Source organism: Chenopodium album, chromosome 6 (assembly GCF_948465745.1).
Source record: "Chenopodium album chromosome 6, dcCheAlbu1.1, whole genome shotgun sequence".
NCBI lineage: Eukaryota > Viridiplantae > Streptophyta > Magnoliopsida > Caryophyllales > Amaranthaceae > Chenopodium > Chenopodium album.
Window position 1 is genome coordinate 75,501,952 of NC_137839.1, and position 19,391 is coordinate 75,521,342.

A 19,391-nucleotide genomic window follows, 5' to 3' on the forward strand; every position below is an offset into this window, starting at 1 on the left:
GGCACAAACCGGCATATATACAGGCTATAGAAGACGACGACCCAATCCAAGATGAAGATGAAGAACAAGAAGAAGAACCATGGTACACAGACATTCTCAACTATGTCACCAAGGGAGAATACCCTCCTCATGCTGACAAAAGAGCAAAACGAGCCTTGAGACTTTGGGCTTCTCAATATGTACTCATAGACAACGAGCTACATAAAAGGGTAACTAAAGGTCGAGCTCTCCTATGTGTAGGGAAGGTGGATGCACAAAGAATAATGAGAATGGTCCACGAAGGAATCTGTGGAACTCATATAAATGGCAAAATGTTAGTCCAGAAAATAATGCGAGAAGGGTATTATTGGACCACCATGAATAGGGACTGCCATCAATATGTGAAAAGATGCCCTAAGTGTCAAATTTATGCCAATTTACAACACGTTCCTCCATCTTTGCTCTACACCTACACGTCACCTTGGCCATTTTCTACATGAGGAATTGACATAATTGGCAAGGTCACTCCTCCAGGGACGGGAGGCCATGAATTTATTCTAGTAGCAATTGATTACTTTACGAAATGGGTTGAAGCGCAATCATACGCTAAACTCACTGCAAAACATATAGCACTTTTTATCGAGAGGAATATCATTTGTCGATATGGAGTCCCACATGAAATGATAAGTGATAATGGAACTCACTTTCAAGCCGAATGTGAAAATTGCTACATAAATATGGTATCCAACATCATCATTCGTCCCCTTATAGACCTCAAGCAAACGGATCAGTTGAGGCAGCTAATAAGAATTTAAAGACTATCATCGAGAAAATGGCAGAAAATTATAAGGATTAGCCTGACAAGCTTCACTTTGCATTGTGGGGTTATCGCACGTCAATCCGTACGTCAACAGGAAATACACCATTTTCTTTGGTATATGGAATGGATGCCGTACAACCTATCGAACTAGAAATACCATCTCTACGTATTGCGCTAGAGAGTAAACTCGATGAAGTTGAATGGACTAGGGGACGATATGAAGAATTGATTCTACTCGACGAAAAACGACTAGAAGCTCTACATCACACTCAGTGCTATCAAACTCGTATGGCTAGACATTTTAATAAGAAGGTCAAGAAAAGAAATATCAAAGTAGGAGATTTGGTATTAAAAGCACTAAGGAAAAATGTTTTAGATCCAAGGGGAAAGTTTAGACCTAATTGGTCTGGCCCCTACATTGTCAAAACAATCCTGTCAGGTGGTGCAGCAAAATTAACTGACATGGATGGCAATGAATTCTCAAACATGACCAATCTTGACCAACTTAAAAAATACTACCCATAATTACTTGAGTAGGACACTCAAGAGAGCTACGTTCGGCCTGATTCCTTAGGAAAGGATACGTAGGCAACCCATTACGGGTGCGGCCACTTTATTTTTCGACATCTCCGCGTTCTAGAATCAACAAAAAGTCAACAAAAGTCGGAAAAGCAACTGGCCTCACAGAACAAAGTCTGGCGCCAGCCAAAAGCCATTAGCGCCAGACGATGGAATTGGCGCCTGGCGCCAGACCTCAATAGCTGGCGCCAATCTGCAATTACTGACGCCAATTCAGTCATAAAATCTGGGCGAATTTCGGTGTTTTTTCGGAAAATTTTCGACTTCCGTGCTCGAAAGATTTCTGGAAAATTAATTTGTTTTCGGTTTTTCATTGCTTTAATAAAGTAAATTTAAAGTGACAATTTAATTGAAAGCTGAAATTTCATTAATAAAATAAAATTTACATTGTTAATGGAATTTAAATAAGGCTGAAATAAATTAACTTTAAATAAAAATTAACAATCTAATAAATCTAAAGCTAAGCAATGTTCTAGTCTTTTTTCTCCTTCTTTACTCTTTTCCAATTCTTTTCTGTTTCCTCCTCTTCATCCATTACTTTAGCCGGTAGGCATCCTTTAGAGGACCTACAATCAATTTTAGAATAGATTGTTTCTCCTTCAGCTAGCACCCCATGCTTCTTTTCCACCCAAGCCTTCTTGTCTGTAGCTTTCCTTTTCCCCTTGTCTTTAGTAGTATTCTTCTTCTTAGGCATTGTAGGTGTCTTGAACTCAATTCTTGCACCTAAGCATTCCTTGGCCGGTGTCACCCTGTCACCTAGACGATTCTTCACATCGGTTCTACCCTGATCAATTGAAGACTTCTTCAGCAACCACTTCTTTACATCATTAGGTAAAGAAGGGGGAACCTTTTGGATAATCACTTCCCATAAAGGTCTAGCGCTCCAGTAAGTGTCAAATTTATCCACTTCTTGAGATACGGGATACTCATAGGGAGGACGAAGATCCCCGGAAGGAATATTTTGAAGCAAGCCATATTGTCTCTTTACTCTGCAGGGGTAATAATATGTCATGCGAGACAAGCTTGGAAGACGGCAGAAAGGTTGCTTGTTAACACCAACCATCCTTTTTATTTTCCACCATGGGATGACCCACTTGATAGCGAAATCACGTGATTCAAAGACTTTCTTCCACCCATGGCGCCCAATTTTAGGGATGCGCTTCTTTCTTCTCACAAAGCAAGTGGGCGTATAATTTTCAATGTCGTCTGGAGGGCTAATTAATCCTAGCCTCTCCATTAACCACATCTGTAAAAAAAAATTCCAATGCAAATAAATTAATATTACAATACAAAAATATATTTTTTGATTTCTGTAATTAAAAATATTATTTTTCTACCTGTAATAAAATTGGAGAACCGCGAAGAGGTGCTTTTGGGTCCCTTTTCAATTCATCTAGACTAATCATAGTCTCTCCAACTATCAACGGCATTGGATTTCTCCCTGATTCAATTTGTTCTAGCACAGTGGTTATAATTGATTGACCATCGTTAATTTTACCACTACTAAGACAATATTGATTAAGCATGCAGAATAAAAACGCCCTACTACCCCTGTCAGGGGAGAATGTCCCTGACAACAACATCAACACAAAGATGCGCACCCGCTGCTCTCGGGTGGTTGCATTGTCCTCAAGAGCCGCTGCCAGCGTCGAGCGGCGAATCCCCCTAGCACTGAACTGAGTCGTCTCGACCTCAGCTCGGGCCCGAACAGCAATCTGCCCCAACAGCTCCTCGACCTCTAGAGAAAAGACGTCGATACCGCCGTCGAATGGCAGCGGCACAGAAGAGAACTCCAGTCCTGTGATGAGACTGAAGTCTGTAGGAGTGACCATCATCTCACCCCAAGGAAAATGAAAGGTGTTGGTGGTGTCCCAGAAGAACTCCACCAGAGCGCGTACTACGTGGTGACCCCCGCTAGAGGCGACCATAGCCTCGGAGGTCTCAAACAGGGCAACTAGTCCGCAAGACTCCCATAGGAGTCTCGTCTCTCGATCTCTGGCGATATGCATCCTGTACAAATCGCCTAGACCATCACAGCCAGAGCCGTGATGTCGTGTCCTCCCAGGCTCGGTTCCCCGTCTCACCCTCTCGGAAATGTGGTGGACAGGGGCAAAGAACAAGGTCTGCTCATCCCACTCTGGGAACCGACCAAGCGAATTGGACGGTGTAGTGTCGTCCTCTACGGGCTCATGCTCCCGTCTAGTGTTTCGGGACCGTGAACCTGAGCCTCTTTGTCTAGCCATGCTACATTGTGCAGAATCATCATAAATTAAGGTTCTATAGTATCTAAAGGTTTGCCTAGCCGCATGATACTATGTTCGCAAAAACAGAGTACGTAGTACTAAAACAGAGCACAAATTCAAATTGAGCATGACAGCATTTTTTCAAGCAATCAAACAATTTCTTGCAACACTATAGTGATTATTGTGACAAATTGAACAAGAATTGCTAGCAAAAACATCAAGAACGAGCCACATTGTTTTTCACGACCTTAGGAGGTCCAACAATGGTGGATTGCTCATTTCTTCACCAAATTGAGTCAAACAAGTCTCAAATTACTCCCAAGGCAATATAAAAACATAAACAAGCAATTTCATGGCATAAAACTTGATAAACAAAGCAAATTGAGCATTATAAGTTTCAAATTTTCATGAAATTCGTGAATGAACATGCCAAGAATTCATAAAAACCGGTGTGAGTTGGAGGAAAACTTACATAGATCGGGAATATGGATGAGAAGAGATTTGATTTGCAACAAATTTGAGCGAATTCGGTTGAGAAATGAGTGAGCAACGATCAATTGAAGTTTTCGGACTTCTCTCGGGCTGTTTCGCGACGAACAGAGCAAGAAATAAAACGGAAAACTGAATTTAAAGAAGAATCCGTGCTGGCGCCAGTCCCTAGACATTGGCGTCACGTTCTGTGCTTGGCGCCAGACGCCAATGCCAGGGCATGGCGCTAATTCCGTAAGGCTGGCGCTGATTGATTTTCAGCGACGCCAAAGCAGCCAGCCACCTGTTGAGGTTGTGCTAGCCTTCTGCGATATATTTTGGGTTCCTTGGTACGCCAGTTAGCCCCTCTAAGCAATTTGACATGATTAGGTAATCGGCTTGATTATGTAAAGTGATCGACCTGATGAAAAGATCGTCTCACTTAGCTTAAAGCGCCTAAGCATTGGCTCAAGAGCAAAAAACACCGACATATAGGTTCAAGAGCATAGGGCACCGACATACAGGTTCAAGAGCAAAGAGCGCCGACGTACAGGCATAGCAAAAGCAAAGTTCAGGCGAACTTTTAAGGATCGACAGGCGTGGATCTTCGGTATTTTCCTTTGGAAAATTATCGCATCAAATGAGGATGACTTCAAGAGAAGATGTCTTCGACATCATTCCCTAGTTTGCGGAAAGTTGTCACAAACAACTGAAGGTAATTTCAGGGCGAAATTGTCTTCGATCATAGTTCCTGAGGCATGGAAGATGATCATAATGCGGATGAGAATTATTTCAAGAGAAATAATTTTCGATGATATTCCCTTGGACGTGGAATATTATCACAGCGGAGAATGTAGTTTCAGGCGAAGCAATCTTCTAATTTGGAAGCAGTTACAAGGCGTAGCGGTTTTCAGGCGGGATGACATTCTCTAGCTTGCAGGAGTCGTCAAAACAGCAACAATCGGTTACTTTCAGAGACGTGTGCTCGACGGTGCAAGATACGCGTTTCTTAACTCTTTTATCTGTTTAACTAATGCTAGTTTTGCAGGTATCGGCGTTACAAGATTGATTTAGGATCGCAGAACGTTCTGAATCATTCTCCGTCCCTATCGATACTTTGGCTTTCGTTTTCGAAACTTGCATTTCTCCAAACTCAGTCAAAGTGGGGGCTTCTGTAGACACCCATTTGTGTCTCCCCAAAACCAAACCCGGTGATGAGTACCTTTCACGTTGAATCATAATCGAATGAAACGAAAGTGTGGAAAGGTATAGTGTTGCGGAAAGTTTTATTTCTTTTCTTTTCTCTGTTTTTGAAAACTTTATTTTAAGAAAACAGCCAATCCAGTTTGATTGGTCCATGATATGGGTCCAATAGTGGTGTAGTTGGATGGGGTTTGCAAAGACCTTTCCAACGATATATTATAAGCCCAATTCCGATGAATATTGAGGAAGTTATGGCCAATTTACTAAACTGGGCCCGGTTTGAGCTTTATGTACGGCCCAATGATCTAGGGGAGGGCCTAATATGATTTATCATTCCTAATGTAATTAGGAATGGTTTTGGTCTTCTAGAACATTCTAGAAGGTCTTATCATTCTTAATTCAATTAGGATTCTTCAGAGTTTTAATAAAGATCAAATAGCATTTTCGACTGAAATTATATTATTTTATCTTCCAGTATGGAAAATTTATCAGATTTTTGAAAACGCGTTGAAATCCAATTTGGCGTCCAACCCCAGGCCTTGGCGCCTAGAATCAGGATTGGCGCCAGACGCCAGCAATTGGCGCCTGGCGCTAGCCACTGGTCCTGGCGCTAGCCACTGGTCCTGGCGCCAATGAGCCAGGGCTGGCGCCAAGGTTGTTTTGTGGTCTTCAGACTCTGTTTTGATAAATTATCTTTTTTGGATGATTTTCTCTATAAATATCGTATCAAAAACTCCGTTTTCATCATCAATTACCATTCATCAATCCTTTTCATTCATCAACTATCTTCATCATTCATCAACAATTAGTTTTAATTAGCATTCATCTACAGTCAAATAATCTTTTCATTCATCTCTTTTCATCAATTTTCATTAACATTCATTCTTTCTTTTCTAAACTTTGCTTTTTAATACAAAATTCCGCATTCGCAAGATCTTGATACACCTAGCCATATTCGAAGTTGCCTTCGCCCTAGATGTGAAAGGTTTTAATTTCTGAGGGTTTGGTCCCAAATCTCTATTTCAATTATTTAATTTAATTGCTTTGTTTATTAATTTTTCCTTGAAGTTACTAACGTGTGTATTTTGTTATTAGAAAGAGGTACGAGGCATCCAAGTAAGTGCTTTAATTGATTAATTGATATTATGATGTAGATATCATGCTTAGATTGTTATTTTGATTCCTAGTATCATGTCTAGGGTATCTTTAATATTAAGTATGATTAAAAGTACGATGCTTCCTATGTTCTTCCTAATATTTATGATTGTTAGTATCATGTTAGGGTTAAAGATTTGATTTTTATTGCTTAGTAACATGCTAGGGTTTGTTATTAATCTTGTTAGTATCATGCCTAGGATCTTGCTATTTTTATTATGCTTTAATATTAACATGAACATGATTATGATTATAATTGTTATAATTTATGATGATTGTGAATATTATTGTTATTATTATTTTGATGATGATTATTTTATTTATAATTATTATTCATGATGTTGATTATTTATTATGTTGCTTGATACATATTATTTTATATTGTTATTGCTTGATCACCTTTTATTGCATGCTTAAAGGGAACTTGGTACTTGTAATCACGCTTAATAAGATATTAATAATCTTGTTTAGGGTTAATTGTGATTATAATTTTAAGTGATCACCAATAATAGTTTATTTGTGCATAATTATTCAACCAACATAGATTAAACAGGTTTAGGGTTAATCCTATTGATTGTATGTTAGTCAGAAAGCGCACATGAATACGATCAGAATAAAGTAGAGGCCTATTATTAGGGCAGGTTCAATCTCTTTTAGGTTGGATTTGTACCATTATCCCCGAACCCTTATTTGATTCATGACCTTATGGAGTTGACGATCTCTTAGATCGTTAAGGGGTGTAACCTTCATCCTATGAACGGTTTACAAGTTCCTTAAAAACTTGTTGGCGACTCTTTTGCTCTATCTTCTTCCCTTTTGGACGCCACCGTACTTTAGTGTATGATCACAGTGGGGTTCAAGCTAGTGGGATTTTTAAAGTCTTGAAAATATTCCCTACAACTAGCAAGGTATCTAAGCAAACGTTTAGCAGCTTGCATATGAACACAAGTAGGTTTCTGCAAGAATTGAGTAAGAATCTGAACAGTAAAGGCAATATCAGGCCTTATAATGGTCAAATAAATCAGTCTACCAAGGAGTCTTTGGTAAGGAGTAGGATCAGGTAAAGGATCACCTTTGGTGGATGTTAGCTTGACATGACTATCCATGGGAAGCAGTAAAGGCTTAGTATTTAACATACCAAATTCCTTAAGAATATCAGTGACATATTTCTTTTGAGATAGAAAGAAACCATCATCACTTCTATTAATCTCAATTCCAAGGAAGTATCTGACCTCACCAAGATCTTTCATGTGAAAAGTTTTGGATAGAAGAGATTTAAGGCCCTCAATATCATGTAGACTATTACCACATATAAGTAAATCATCCACATAGATCAGAATTAAATTCACTGAAGTATTAGAGGTTTTAATGAACAGAATGTAATCAGATTTGGATTGAATGAAGTTCATTTGAATCAGAGTGTAAGACAATTTGGGAAACCATTGTCTTGGGGCCTGCTTCAACCCATACAGAGATTTATTGAGCTTGCAAATAAGAGAGGTGGGTGTTTTAAAGATCTGAGTGTGATCTGCACACAGCTGAATACTGCTTCCCAAACCAGTGTAACCTAGTGGCATCTTCATGGATACATTCTCTAATAAATCACCATGAAGGAAGGCATTTATGACATCCATCTGAATGGCATGCCATTGATCAATTGCAGCCACAACAAGTAATGTTCTTACAGTTGACATTTTTGCAACAGGAGCAAATGTCTCAGAATAATCAATGCCAAATTTCTGTTTGCAACCTAGTATAACCAGTCTAGATTTGTGCCTTTCAATGGTTCCATATGGATTATACTTAGTCTTATACAACCATTTACAACCAATGGCCTGTTTTCCTGGTGGCAGAAAAGTAATATCCCAGGTGTGATTGGATTCAAGAGCATCAAGCTCTTTGTTCATAGCTTGCACCCAATATTCATGCTTTACTACATCATCTTTGAAGAAAAGAGGATCATTATTAGTGATAAGAGAAGATAGAAAACAATTGAAGTTGGGATGAACTTCAGTAAAGGCTAGATTTGAGATGTGAGGTGGTTTGGTGGGAATAATGCAGTCTTTGTGCCAAATGGGAACTTGATGTTTCTAGTTGTTTTTCTTACAGGTGGTGGTGAAGGAGAGGTGTTTGGAGAAGAAGGTGAGGTTATGACAGGTGTTGATGGTGAGGAATGAGGGATACGAGAATGAGAATGAGTAGGTATGGGTGAGGGTGGAGGAGAAGGATCATTAGCATGATCTTCTTGAATATCAAAATCAAATTCTGCACACAAGTTAAGATCATCATGAGTGACAGTCTCAGGAAGGGGTTGCATGAAGAACTTAGTTAAGGAAGGGTGAAAAGGAAAGATGTGTTCATGGAACACTACATCTCTTGAGACAAAATTCTGCTTAGTCTGTAAGTTCTACAATCTATATCCCTTCTGAGTTACAGGATATCCCAAGAATATACAGGGCACTCCTCTAGCTTCAAACCTGTTAGTTGAGAGATCAGGGTTGTAAGCAAAGGCTAGGCATCCAAAAACTTTTTGATGACTGTATTCTGGAGTTTTGTTGAATAGACATTCAAAAGGAGTTTTGTTGCTAAGGATAGGTGTAGGAAGTCTATTTATGATATGAACTGCAGTCAAGACACAGTCTCTCGAATGAATATGATAGTGGCAGAGAGGCTTGAAACCTTAGAGCTCTAGCCACTTCCAGAACATACCTATTCTTTTTCTCCACCCTTGCATTTTGTTGAGGTCTTTTTACACATGATGTCTGATAAATAATTCCATATTTTGCAAAGAAAGAATTTCATGGGCCATCATCAAATTCTAAGGCATTATTTGACCTTATATTTGATGCTTTTATCAAAATGAGTTTGAGCATAATTATAGAATGTTTCCAAAGTAGACAGAGAATCAGATTTGAACTGCAGCAAGTACACCCAAGTATTTCTTGTATGATCATCAACTATAGTCAGAAAATTCTTGTATTTCCCTTTGGTGGTGACTCTATATGGTCCCCATATGTCTATGTGAATCAATTCAAATGGCTTAGCAGCATGAGAGTCACTCAGATTGTATGGAATCTAGGTGAATTTTGACATAGGACATGTCACAGATACTTTGGAGTTGTATGAGGCAAAAGGCTTCACACATGGAATGAATTTTAATTTGATGAGAGAAGCATGGCCTAGTCTGTGGTTCCAGAGAGTAAGAGAATCAGTATTGCTTGCTGTTATAGCTGCATTAGAGTTTAGAGGAGTCACTTTTGCACAACTGAAATTGTTGTCCTGTTCCTGTGTCTCAGAGAAGTGATTGTCAAGATAATACAGTCCATCTCTCATATTTCCTTTACCTCTTATCTTCTGAGTTTTAGTGTCTATAATGACACAGTGTGTAGGAAAGAACTGCACCTGACATTGATTCTCCTCGACCATTTTCTGAACAGATAGAAGACTATGCTTAAAGGTTGGCACACATAGAACATTCTCTAATTTCAGCCCATTTGCAAGTGTAACACTTCCTATATGTGAGATATTTTACTTCTCACCAGTAGGAAGGTTAATATTTGCAGCATTGATAGCCTTAGTATACTCATCAAGATGCTGCAAGTGTGGGGTCATATGGTTTGAGGCACCAGAATCTATGATCCATTCACTCAAGCTTACAACATTGCAAGATATCATTCCTGAAAAATGCTCCAACTCATCATCAGTATCAAATCCCTTAGCTTGAGACAAAAATTTTGGCATCATTTTAGCAATCTGATCAAGTTTCTGTGGGGTAAATAACAACCCAAAATTATTAGTTCCAGAGCTGGATTGTGCTGTTGCAGCCTTCTTAATTAGTACCACCTTGTTTATTTCCGCCAGATCTCCAGCGTTGCTGAGTATTGGCTACACCAGATTTTGGTTTTTTCAAGGGAGCAGCAGGGTTGTGTTTTGAGTGCCAGGGTGGATACCCAATAATTTTCCAGCATCTGTCACTCTTGTGACCTTTGAGAATACAAGAAGTGTATAGTATGGTCCTATCAGGACCCATAGACTTGCTGTATAGAGACATAGTCTCATGTCCAGACTTGTTGAGGTTTAGAACCTCTCTCTGAGCTTCCTCCTGCTGTATAGCAGCAACAGCTAATTCTGCAGAGGGCAGTGCAGTCATGAGAAGGAGCCGACTTCTTTGAGGATTATAAACCTCATCCAACCCATTCAAAAATTGGAAGAGCTTTGCCTTTTCCCTCTGAGTTTGAATAGCATTCAAGAGATTTTGCACCTCAGCAGTTGGATTAGAGATAGTAGGAAGCATGTTCATATAGTCTAATTCCTCCCACACAACATTCAACAGAGTAAAAAATTCATTCACAGGCATGGAATTTTGTTTAATCTCAAACAAATCTTTATTCAACTTATATTTTCGAGATCCATTATTAGTTAAGGCAAAGCATTTTTCCAGATTTAACCATATATCTCTAGCAGAAGTCGTAAACATAATGGATTTCTTAACAGTAGAATAAACATTGTTAGTGATCCAAGCTATTACCATGTCATTGCAGGTATCCCAGAGCTCTGCTTTCAATTCATCATCAGCTGGTTTGATCACTGTGCCCAGAACAAATCCCAGCTTGCGTTTGGAGGAGAGATTAATTTCCATGGTCCTGCGCCAAGATCTGTAATCAGCAGATCCTTGAAGTTTGTCTACTTGTACAGAAGTAGCACTGTCTGAAGGGTGAAGAAAAAGAGGATTAAGCATATCCTGGAAGGAGATTCGTCCATTTCCAGCAGCCATTGAAGAAGAAAGTACATGAGATAGAAGAGAAGAGAGGAAGAAGAGAGAAGATTAGAAAAGAGGAAGAATAAGAAAGAAGAATGAGAAGAGATGAGCAATCAGTTAGTAATGATTTCCAGCACTGCAATGAGTGGCTCTGATACCATGAAGACTACAATAAATTGATTTCTAATGCTCAAAGCAGAGGAAATCCATAATAAAGTCAGAAGGAATTTAGAGAGAATTTAGAGAAGAAAAGAGGGAAGAATATTTTCTGATTACTTGAGCCTTAAGCTGAATTACACCTACACCTTTATTACATGACCGCAGAGAATCTCTAACAACCTGACGTATGGGTCATCCCATACACTAAATGTAGAGCCCCAAAAAGAAAGGAAAACGACAAAAGAAAGTAACAGAATTACAGCTCAGCAAATAACATAACAAAAAGATAACAATTAACATAATAATTAGCAGCACTCTAATATATAGCAGTAGCCTTAATAGAAGAAGTTGATAATTCATATTCCGATCTGGCTGACATGCAACACAATTTATTTTGACCTCGAGTTTGATAAATCATTAAAGTAATTCAACTAGATCACTGTATTTGTATGCATGACTTTGTTCTCATCAAGTTTCTACAAGTATAATTTATTTATTTATTTTTCTTTTTTTTTTTTAATTTTTATTGTTCCTTCAAAATGCATTGTAGAAGTTGATTATTTAACTTGGTGAATACAATATTATAGACAGAACTACAAATTCATCATTAGGGATATTATTAATAAGGAAATTTTGACAATTACCACCTTCTGTTATGTCCATATTAGCAATTACCACCTTCTATTTTTTTTTTTGAAAATTACTACCTTCTATTTTCAAAAACATCAAAAGTTACCACCTTCTTGCCCCCAACTAGCACGTGACGTCATTTTGGGCCAATTCTTTCCCTTCCCTTCCCTCCCTATTTTCCTCACATTTCTCATTCCTATTTGGATTCTCATCTCCCCTTTCACTTTTTTCCCCTAAACCACCAATAATTTTCCGTCAATTTTGATTTGGAGGAGTGAATTGAAGAGTTTCTGAATTTTTGGGGGAAAATAAGTGAATGAGAAGGTAAGAATCGAGTTATGGAAGAGAAATGGGAGAGAAATAGGGAGGAAAGGGAAAGAATGAGCCCAAAATGATGTCACGTGGTAGTTGAGAGGCAAGAAGGTGGTAACTTTTGATGTTTTTGAAAATAGAAGGTCGTAATTTTCAAAAAGAAACATAGAAGGTGGTAATTGCTAAAATGGATAACAGAAGGTGGTAATTGTCAAAATTTCCTATTAATAACTGAAGTTCTTTAATAACTGATCATCATCTTCAATAAATTAGGCTTCTTGTTATCATCTGCAATGGGCAGTTATGTTTCGACGCTAGCGCTGCAGTCAAATCCTCGTACATTCTTTCTAGCCTTCTTGGACTGCAGTCTTTCAGATTGTCGTGACTCGTGTTCATAATACTTTCGATTAGATGTTAGAAATATTTGCACTATATTGATTACTTTCTTTAATATTGTCTCAACAATTTGACTTTGTCATTTTAAAATTAGACCAGGCAATGAAATCATGATAGCCATGACTAGTTACTAGAATTGGCATCTCTTTTTTATTTATTTTTTAAGGGATCGTCATATCTTGTCTTCTGTAGAACTTTCCCCTTTTAACCTTATAAGCCATACCAAAAAATTAAACCTTCTATTCTTAGTACCAAAAAAAAAAAAAAAAAAAAAAAAAAACTATTCTGAATCAATGTATGGAAACAGCTAGCTTAGCCAGAGTATCTTCTATCCTCTTCTTCTTCGTCGTCTTTCTGATTTCATCAGCTATCGCCGATGAACAATATGATAGCTGTCCACCTAGCAATTCAACATGTGGTTTCCAGCTGAAATATCCTTTTTGGGACAGCACACTTCCAGACTATTGCGGTCATCCGAGCTTCAAGCTCAACTGTTACAGAAATTCACAATTAATAATCAGCATTGAAAATCAGACGTACAAAATCCTCGACATCAACTATGTTGACAAGGTATTCATCCTTGCAAAACCACATCTTTTAACCGGTCCTTGTCCTGAAAACAAAACCCTGTTGACCAACACTACCTTAGATCCGAACCTCTTCGGTTTCACTTCAAATTCTCAAAATGCAACCCTCTTCTATGGTTGTCTTCGTCGTCTTAGATCCGACCCAGATGCACCCTATGGCTTTCGTTGCACAACAAACGATACTTTTGATTCAAGATCATCATTGAACAGCGATATTGGCTATCTTGCAGTAAGCGGGAGTAAACGGGAGCAAGATCTTATAAACAACTGTAAATTTGAGGTTCAGGTTCCAATTCTAAGGACCGAAGCAGTAAAGATTGCCAATGGTGGCACGTCAAATGTTGAACAGATTTTTAACAAAGGTTTCGAGGTAAAATGGATGATCGATGATTATGGTCAATGTGATAATTGCAACAAGTCCGAGGGAAGATGTGGATTCAATCAAACATCAGAACGACCAACTTGTTTTTGCAAGGATGGTGCTCATGGTCTGAGTTGCCACGGACTTTATAAACATACACTTCCTCCAACAGGTAAGCAATCTAAGCATTCATATTACCATGTACTACCTCCGATTTTTATTAATTGCAACTTTAGTGTATTATTTGTGAGTAGAGCTGTCAGTTTCTGACCCGAACCGTTAAATCCGACTGTTTCGAACCGATCCGAAAGGAAACTGAACTGTTAAAAATCCGTTTTTTGAAAATCGAAAACCGGTCCGATCCGATTGTTTCAAACCCATAACCGAACTGAACCGAATATTTGCAAACCGTTAATAACCAAACCTGTTATCAGATCGAACCGTTATAACTCGAAACCGAGAGCAACCGGAACCGATTACGTCCGAACCCGATAGTAACCCAACCAAATTTAAACCGAAACTGGCTAAACCCGGCTAAAATCCGTTATGACCGAACCGCTTATAACTCGTTACCCGTTGTGACCGAACTGTTTACAACCCGAAAACCCGTTGTGACTGAACTGTTTACAACCCGAAACCCGTTGTGACCGAACTGTTTACAACCCGTAACCCGTAATAACCGAACCGTTATAATCTACAACCCGTTATGACCGAATCGTTTACAACCTGTTATGACCGAATCGTTTACAACCCGTAACTCATTATGACTGAAGTGTTTACAACATGTAAATCGTTTTGTCCAAACCTTTTACAACCCGCAACTTGAATTACCAAACAACTTCATCGTCCAATAGCCCATTATATCGAAATTCTTAACCACTCACAATGTCACAAGGCCATATCATATCTAATCTAAACCCAACTCGAAACTAAACCGTTTACACAAACTTGATACCCCTTACTAATGTCTAATTATATATAGACATGCTTAATGTATTGAATGTAATAATGTTACTCTTCCCACACCTTATATTTTATGTCTTTATTAAAAAAATAAAAAAAATCAAAGATAGTGTACTTGGATTATTATCTATTAATGCACTATATAAAGTATCAACTAAAACATTTTTGGTCTCTCAAAAAAAAAAACAAAAAAAAAAAAACTAAAACATTTTTGGGGTTAGATGGCAATTAAAGTTACTATATGTGAAACAATCTATGTAATGGCCATTAAGAGGGTTTTACTATATATATTTAAGTATATTAACAATAACAAGTTTAATAAAATAGAAACAAACTAAGTATTTACAGACTACAACAATTTTTCAAAATTAAAATCGCACAGGATAAAGCAATAATGATATGGATAATACATTAATACCTAAAAAATACTTATATCATAACTAGGAGAAAATCAGATTATTTCATACAAGTACATATACAACCAAAAGCATCTTTTATGATGCATAAATTAAGTTTAAATTGCAACTATAGAGGAAATAGCTCAATATTAATTACAAAAGCCACCAGTAGGGGTAAATAGAAACCAAAGATCAATTAGTTTTTTAGTTATTTACTATTTAGTAATTAGTTAGTCACCATTCAAAATGCTCTATAGTACTTTTGAGCTCAACAAGAAAAGGTGAACATAGCCTAAGCCTAAAATATACGGCTTTTTAATAGATACAAAATGTGACCATAATGCCATGTTGAAGTAGCAGCAGCGAACATTTGATTGTGCCCCCTGTAATTGTAAATAAAGTCTTATAAATATGAAAAAACAGCAGTTAAATATTAATAAGAACTAAAAGCAAGGACATAATAACAAAAAGAAATGAAAAAACAGCAAGTAAATATGAATAAAAACTCTGGAAAAAAAAGAGAGAAAAATTGTCTAAAAGACTACCTCAAGTAGATGATGTACAACTTTCAGTTACTTCTTCCTTACCGATTAAAAGAACATCTTCATCAATTTCGGTATCATAACCGAGACACCAATTCTGGGTGGTAACTAACATCTCAACGTTTTTAGGAAGAAGAGCACCCCTATACTTAGTCAAAATACGACCACCCATGCTAAATGATGATTCAGAGGCAACAGATGTTATAGGAATAGCCAAAACATCCCTAGCAACTCGAGCTAATGTGGGATACCTCTCAACTTCAGATTTCCAATACTGGAGAACATCAAACTTTTCTCCCACAACCAATTTTTTCCGAGGTGTAGCCAAATAAGCATCAAGATCATCCGTTGGATTTAAAACCGAACCATCATCATCATCAATAGCACCACATAACTAACATAATGATTAAAAAGAAGCAAAAAATAACAAGTTTAATAACTTTATAAATATATCAAACACGCAAAATTAATGATAAATAATAGTAAAAGTATTCACTTAACAAATAATCAAACTTGAAAAATCATTAAATTGTAAACTAAAACACAAATATTCACCTGATATATAGTTGATAGTTTAAAAGACCGACCATCATCAGCTTTACCATCATCAAATTCATTATAGGGTCTGCTAGACTTTTGCTTTGAGCTAGAAAGAGGTGTTTGAGCAGAATAGAAAGAACACAATTCACCTAGAGCATCTTGAACCCTCTTTACCTCTCTGTCACATTCCTCTCCAACATATAGCAGGTTGAACATTTACCTCACACGTTGAATCTTGAAACGAGGATCAAGAACAGCAGCAATTGAAAGTATCAAAGAATAATCCTCCCAATAATTCTCAAATTTGTCCAGCATCATTGATGCCATGTCGGCAAGCTTAGGTTGTTTATGCGCTTGAGTGATAGAATACTCAATGACAAGAACATTCTCAAAATACAAGTTTGTTGTGGGATATTGAGAACCAGAAAATAAAGTGGTAATATTATAAAATGGTTGCAAAAAGTCGCACACATCTTGAAGAGTATCCCACTCATCATCAGAAAGTTTATAATCAACACCCAAAAATCTATTGATATAAGATTTCAGTGCAGGTTTAGCTTGTAAAGCTTTTTGGAGCATCGTATAGGTGGCATTCCATCGAGTAACAACATCAAGACTTAATTTTCCATTAAACACACATTCAGCATCAACAACGACTTGCTCAAACTGAGACAACCTAGAATCAGATCCATCTATATACTTGACCACTTCACGCAACTTAACAACACTTTCATCAACAAATTCTAAACCTTTCCTAACAATCAAATTCAAGACATGAGCACTACAACGTACATGAAAAAATTTGCCGTCACAAGGAAGTGGGGAACAATTCATGACATCTTTTCTAAGATAATCCACCATCAAATCCATAGAACGAGCATTATCAACAGTCATAGAGAAAGCTTTATCTTGCAAGTTCCATTCTTTAATCAGATTAAAAACAAACTTTTCTACTTCAATACCAGAATGCGGAGGATGGCAATATCTAAAATTTAAAACTTTAGACTTCAGATTCCAATCATTGTCAACATAATGAGCCGTCAAAGTAAGGTAACCGCGATTAGTGCAAGCAGTCCACAAATCACAAGTAAAACTGACCTTGCCACCAATTTTACTCAAAGTATCAAACAACATAGCTTTGTATTTATCATGCTCACGAATACAATATCTAAGAATAGTGTTCCTACTCACATGTTTCACATTCCTATTCAAGTAGGTAATCGCTTCTTTAAAAAATTCATGCTCGACAATTCGTAAAGGATATGCATGACAAATAATAGCTTTAGCCAACTTACTTAACCAAATTTTTTGATCAAAAGAAGAGATAGAATTATCAGAAACAGAACCATCTTTAGGTTTAAGCTTACATATATCATAATGATGTCTACATGTTGAAGTACCCATGACTGAGTTAGCTTTGATAACCACTCCACAATAATTACAAGTAGCATAGGTGGTGGGTTTTTTTTTAGTAGTACTGTCAACTGGTGTATTATCATCATGTACCTCAGAAAGAGTAAAATGTCTCCGGACATCTGATCTTCGTCCACCTTTAGAAATGCATCCACTACCTTGTGCAACTCGTAAGATTGGGGGCGTCACAGTAGCTGGTTGGTTCTGAACTGTTTGATTTCGAGATTCCATTGTTTCAAGATATGTGTCACTCTCATCATTAGACTCCTCAAATCCACCATCCATTACTATAAAACAATTAGACAGAATAATAATTAGTAACATTAAATAAGGATTAAACAACTAGGATAGACATAAGTCATGTAAATCGAGGATTAAACAACCCAAAACAACTAGATCTGGACATATACTTCATATTTAATTCCAATGACATCGATTTTCACACTAATATTACTTAAACGTTTAGATAGGGCAAAAAAATTGAATTTTTTTATTATACTTTAAAGCCTTAAAAAAAGATCGAAATATACCTTGATTATGTGGAGGAGAAGAGACGTGAATCATGATATGGGCAAAATTAGTTGAGAGCTGATGAAATATACCTTAATTTTTTTTTACAGAGAAATGAGCTGATGAAATGAGTGGAGAAGAAGGTCAATTTTTTTCTTTTACAGAGAGAGAGGGGTGGAATACTAGGAGTGATGGAGGCAGTTTGAGGGGATGGATCGATTAGGTTAACAAGACCTTATATATGGTGGGCCTTATTGGATCATCCTATACTAAAGTAGGATCATTTTAGGAGGGAATTTTCCCTCCATCCAAAACTTTACTACGTACTCCATCCTATACTCACTTTTTTTCTTTTCATTAAAATTACTAATTTATCAACAAATTTATTTATTGATTTATTTGTGTTATATATCTAATTATTAATCTATTTAATACTCCGTATTTCTATAAAAACTAATTTAAAGTCATATTTTAATTTATTTAATAAGGAAACTATAAAAGTAACTAATAAGGAGTTCGTAAATAATAAAAAATAATTAAAAAAAAGTAACTAATAAGGATATTTTTCTAAAAAAAAAAATAGAATATAAGGAGATTATGACTAAATAACTACTAGAGCGTATTTATGATTCAACCAATTATAACCTTACTGATTCAAATTCATTAATTGATCAACTTAACATGTATAGTCATTTCTCGATTTTGACCCGATGTGATACATATTGTATGGCAGTGTGACACAACTCGATTATGACTTGAGTTAGTTCAAATGTACTAGCTTATTATATTTTCTTAAGAAACTAACTTACTATAATTAGTAAATCGCTAATTAAAACAACATATAAATACAACTGGCCTATTATCTATTACTATAAGCCTTTAACTTTACAGCGTATTTATGATCCGACCAATTATAACCTTACTGATTCAAATTCATTAACTGAACAACTTAACATGTATAGTCATTTCTTGATTTTGACTCGATATGATACATATTGTATGACAGCGTGTGACACAACTCGATTATGAATTGAGTTGGTTCAAATGACTCACTTTTGCTCATTATTATATCAATCCATTTTATTAATGACTCATATAGTCATAATAGTTAACCCAATGTGTTTATGACTCGACTTGTTCTAATTTGATATCTATATATCCATTCAAACTTGTTTAAGTCTCTATTTGATTTCGATCCGATTTGAATTCATGAATGACTTAATAAACCCAATACTTTATAACTTGACTCGATTATAGCATTAGTGAACTTATTTGTTTAATTTACTATGGCACTATTCAATCAACCCAATTTGCTTTGTGACCCCTATTAATTGTGAGTTTATGACTAAACCCCTTCTAACTTGCTGCCCAATC

The 19,391-nt window shown here is 36.8% G+C and overlaps 2 protein-coding genes across 2 annotated transcripts; one reads left to right on the plus strand and one right to left on the minus strand.

Moving 5' to 3' along the window:
- Positions 1 to 10,276: 10,276 nt before the first annotated feature.
- LOC145637262 (uncharacterized) lies at positions 10,277 to 11,221 on the minus strand. Its single transcript, XM_081688731.1, has one exon. The coding sequence runs from the start codon at positions 11,219 to 11,221 to the stop codon at positions 10,277 to 10,279; it is 945 nt and encodes a 314-aa protein (XP_081544857.1).
- Positions 11,222 to 13,000: 1,779 nt separating this feature from the next.
- Positions 13,001 to 15,369, plus strand: LOC145637263 (LEAF RUST 10 DISEASE-RESISTANCE LOCUS RECEPTOR-LIKE PROTEIN KINASE-like 2.1). The gene is made up of 2 exons (XM_081688732.1): positions 13,001 to 13,823; positions 15,335 to 15,369. Exons 1-2 carry the CDS (start codon positions 13,001 to 13,003, stop codon positions 15,367 to 15,369), a joined length of 858 nt encoding a protein of 285 aa, XP_081544858.1.
- The last annotated feature ends 4,022 nt before the right edge of the window (positions 15,370 to 19,391 follow it).

What these genes read in the sequence shown, in the direction of transcription:
- LOC145637263 (XM_081688732.1), top strand. Translation starts at nt 13,001, where the DNA reads ATGGAAACAGCTAGCTTAGCCAGAGTATCTTCTATCCTCTTCTTCTTC. An exon ending in ACATACACTTCCTCCAACAG is followed by an intron (nt 13,824 to 15,334) that starts GTAAGCAATCTA and finishes GCTTTTTAATAG; the next exon opens with ATACAAAATGTGACCATAAT.
- LOC145637262 (XM_081688731.1), bottom strand. Translation starts at nt 11,221, where the DNA reads ATGGCTGCTGGAAATGGACGAATCTCCTTCCAGGATATGCTTAATCCT.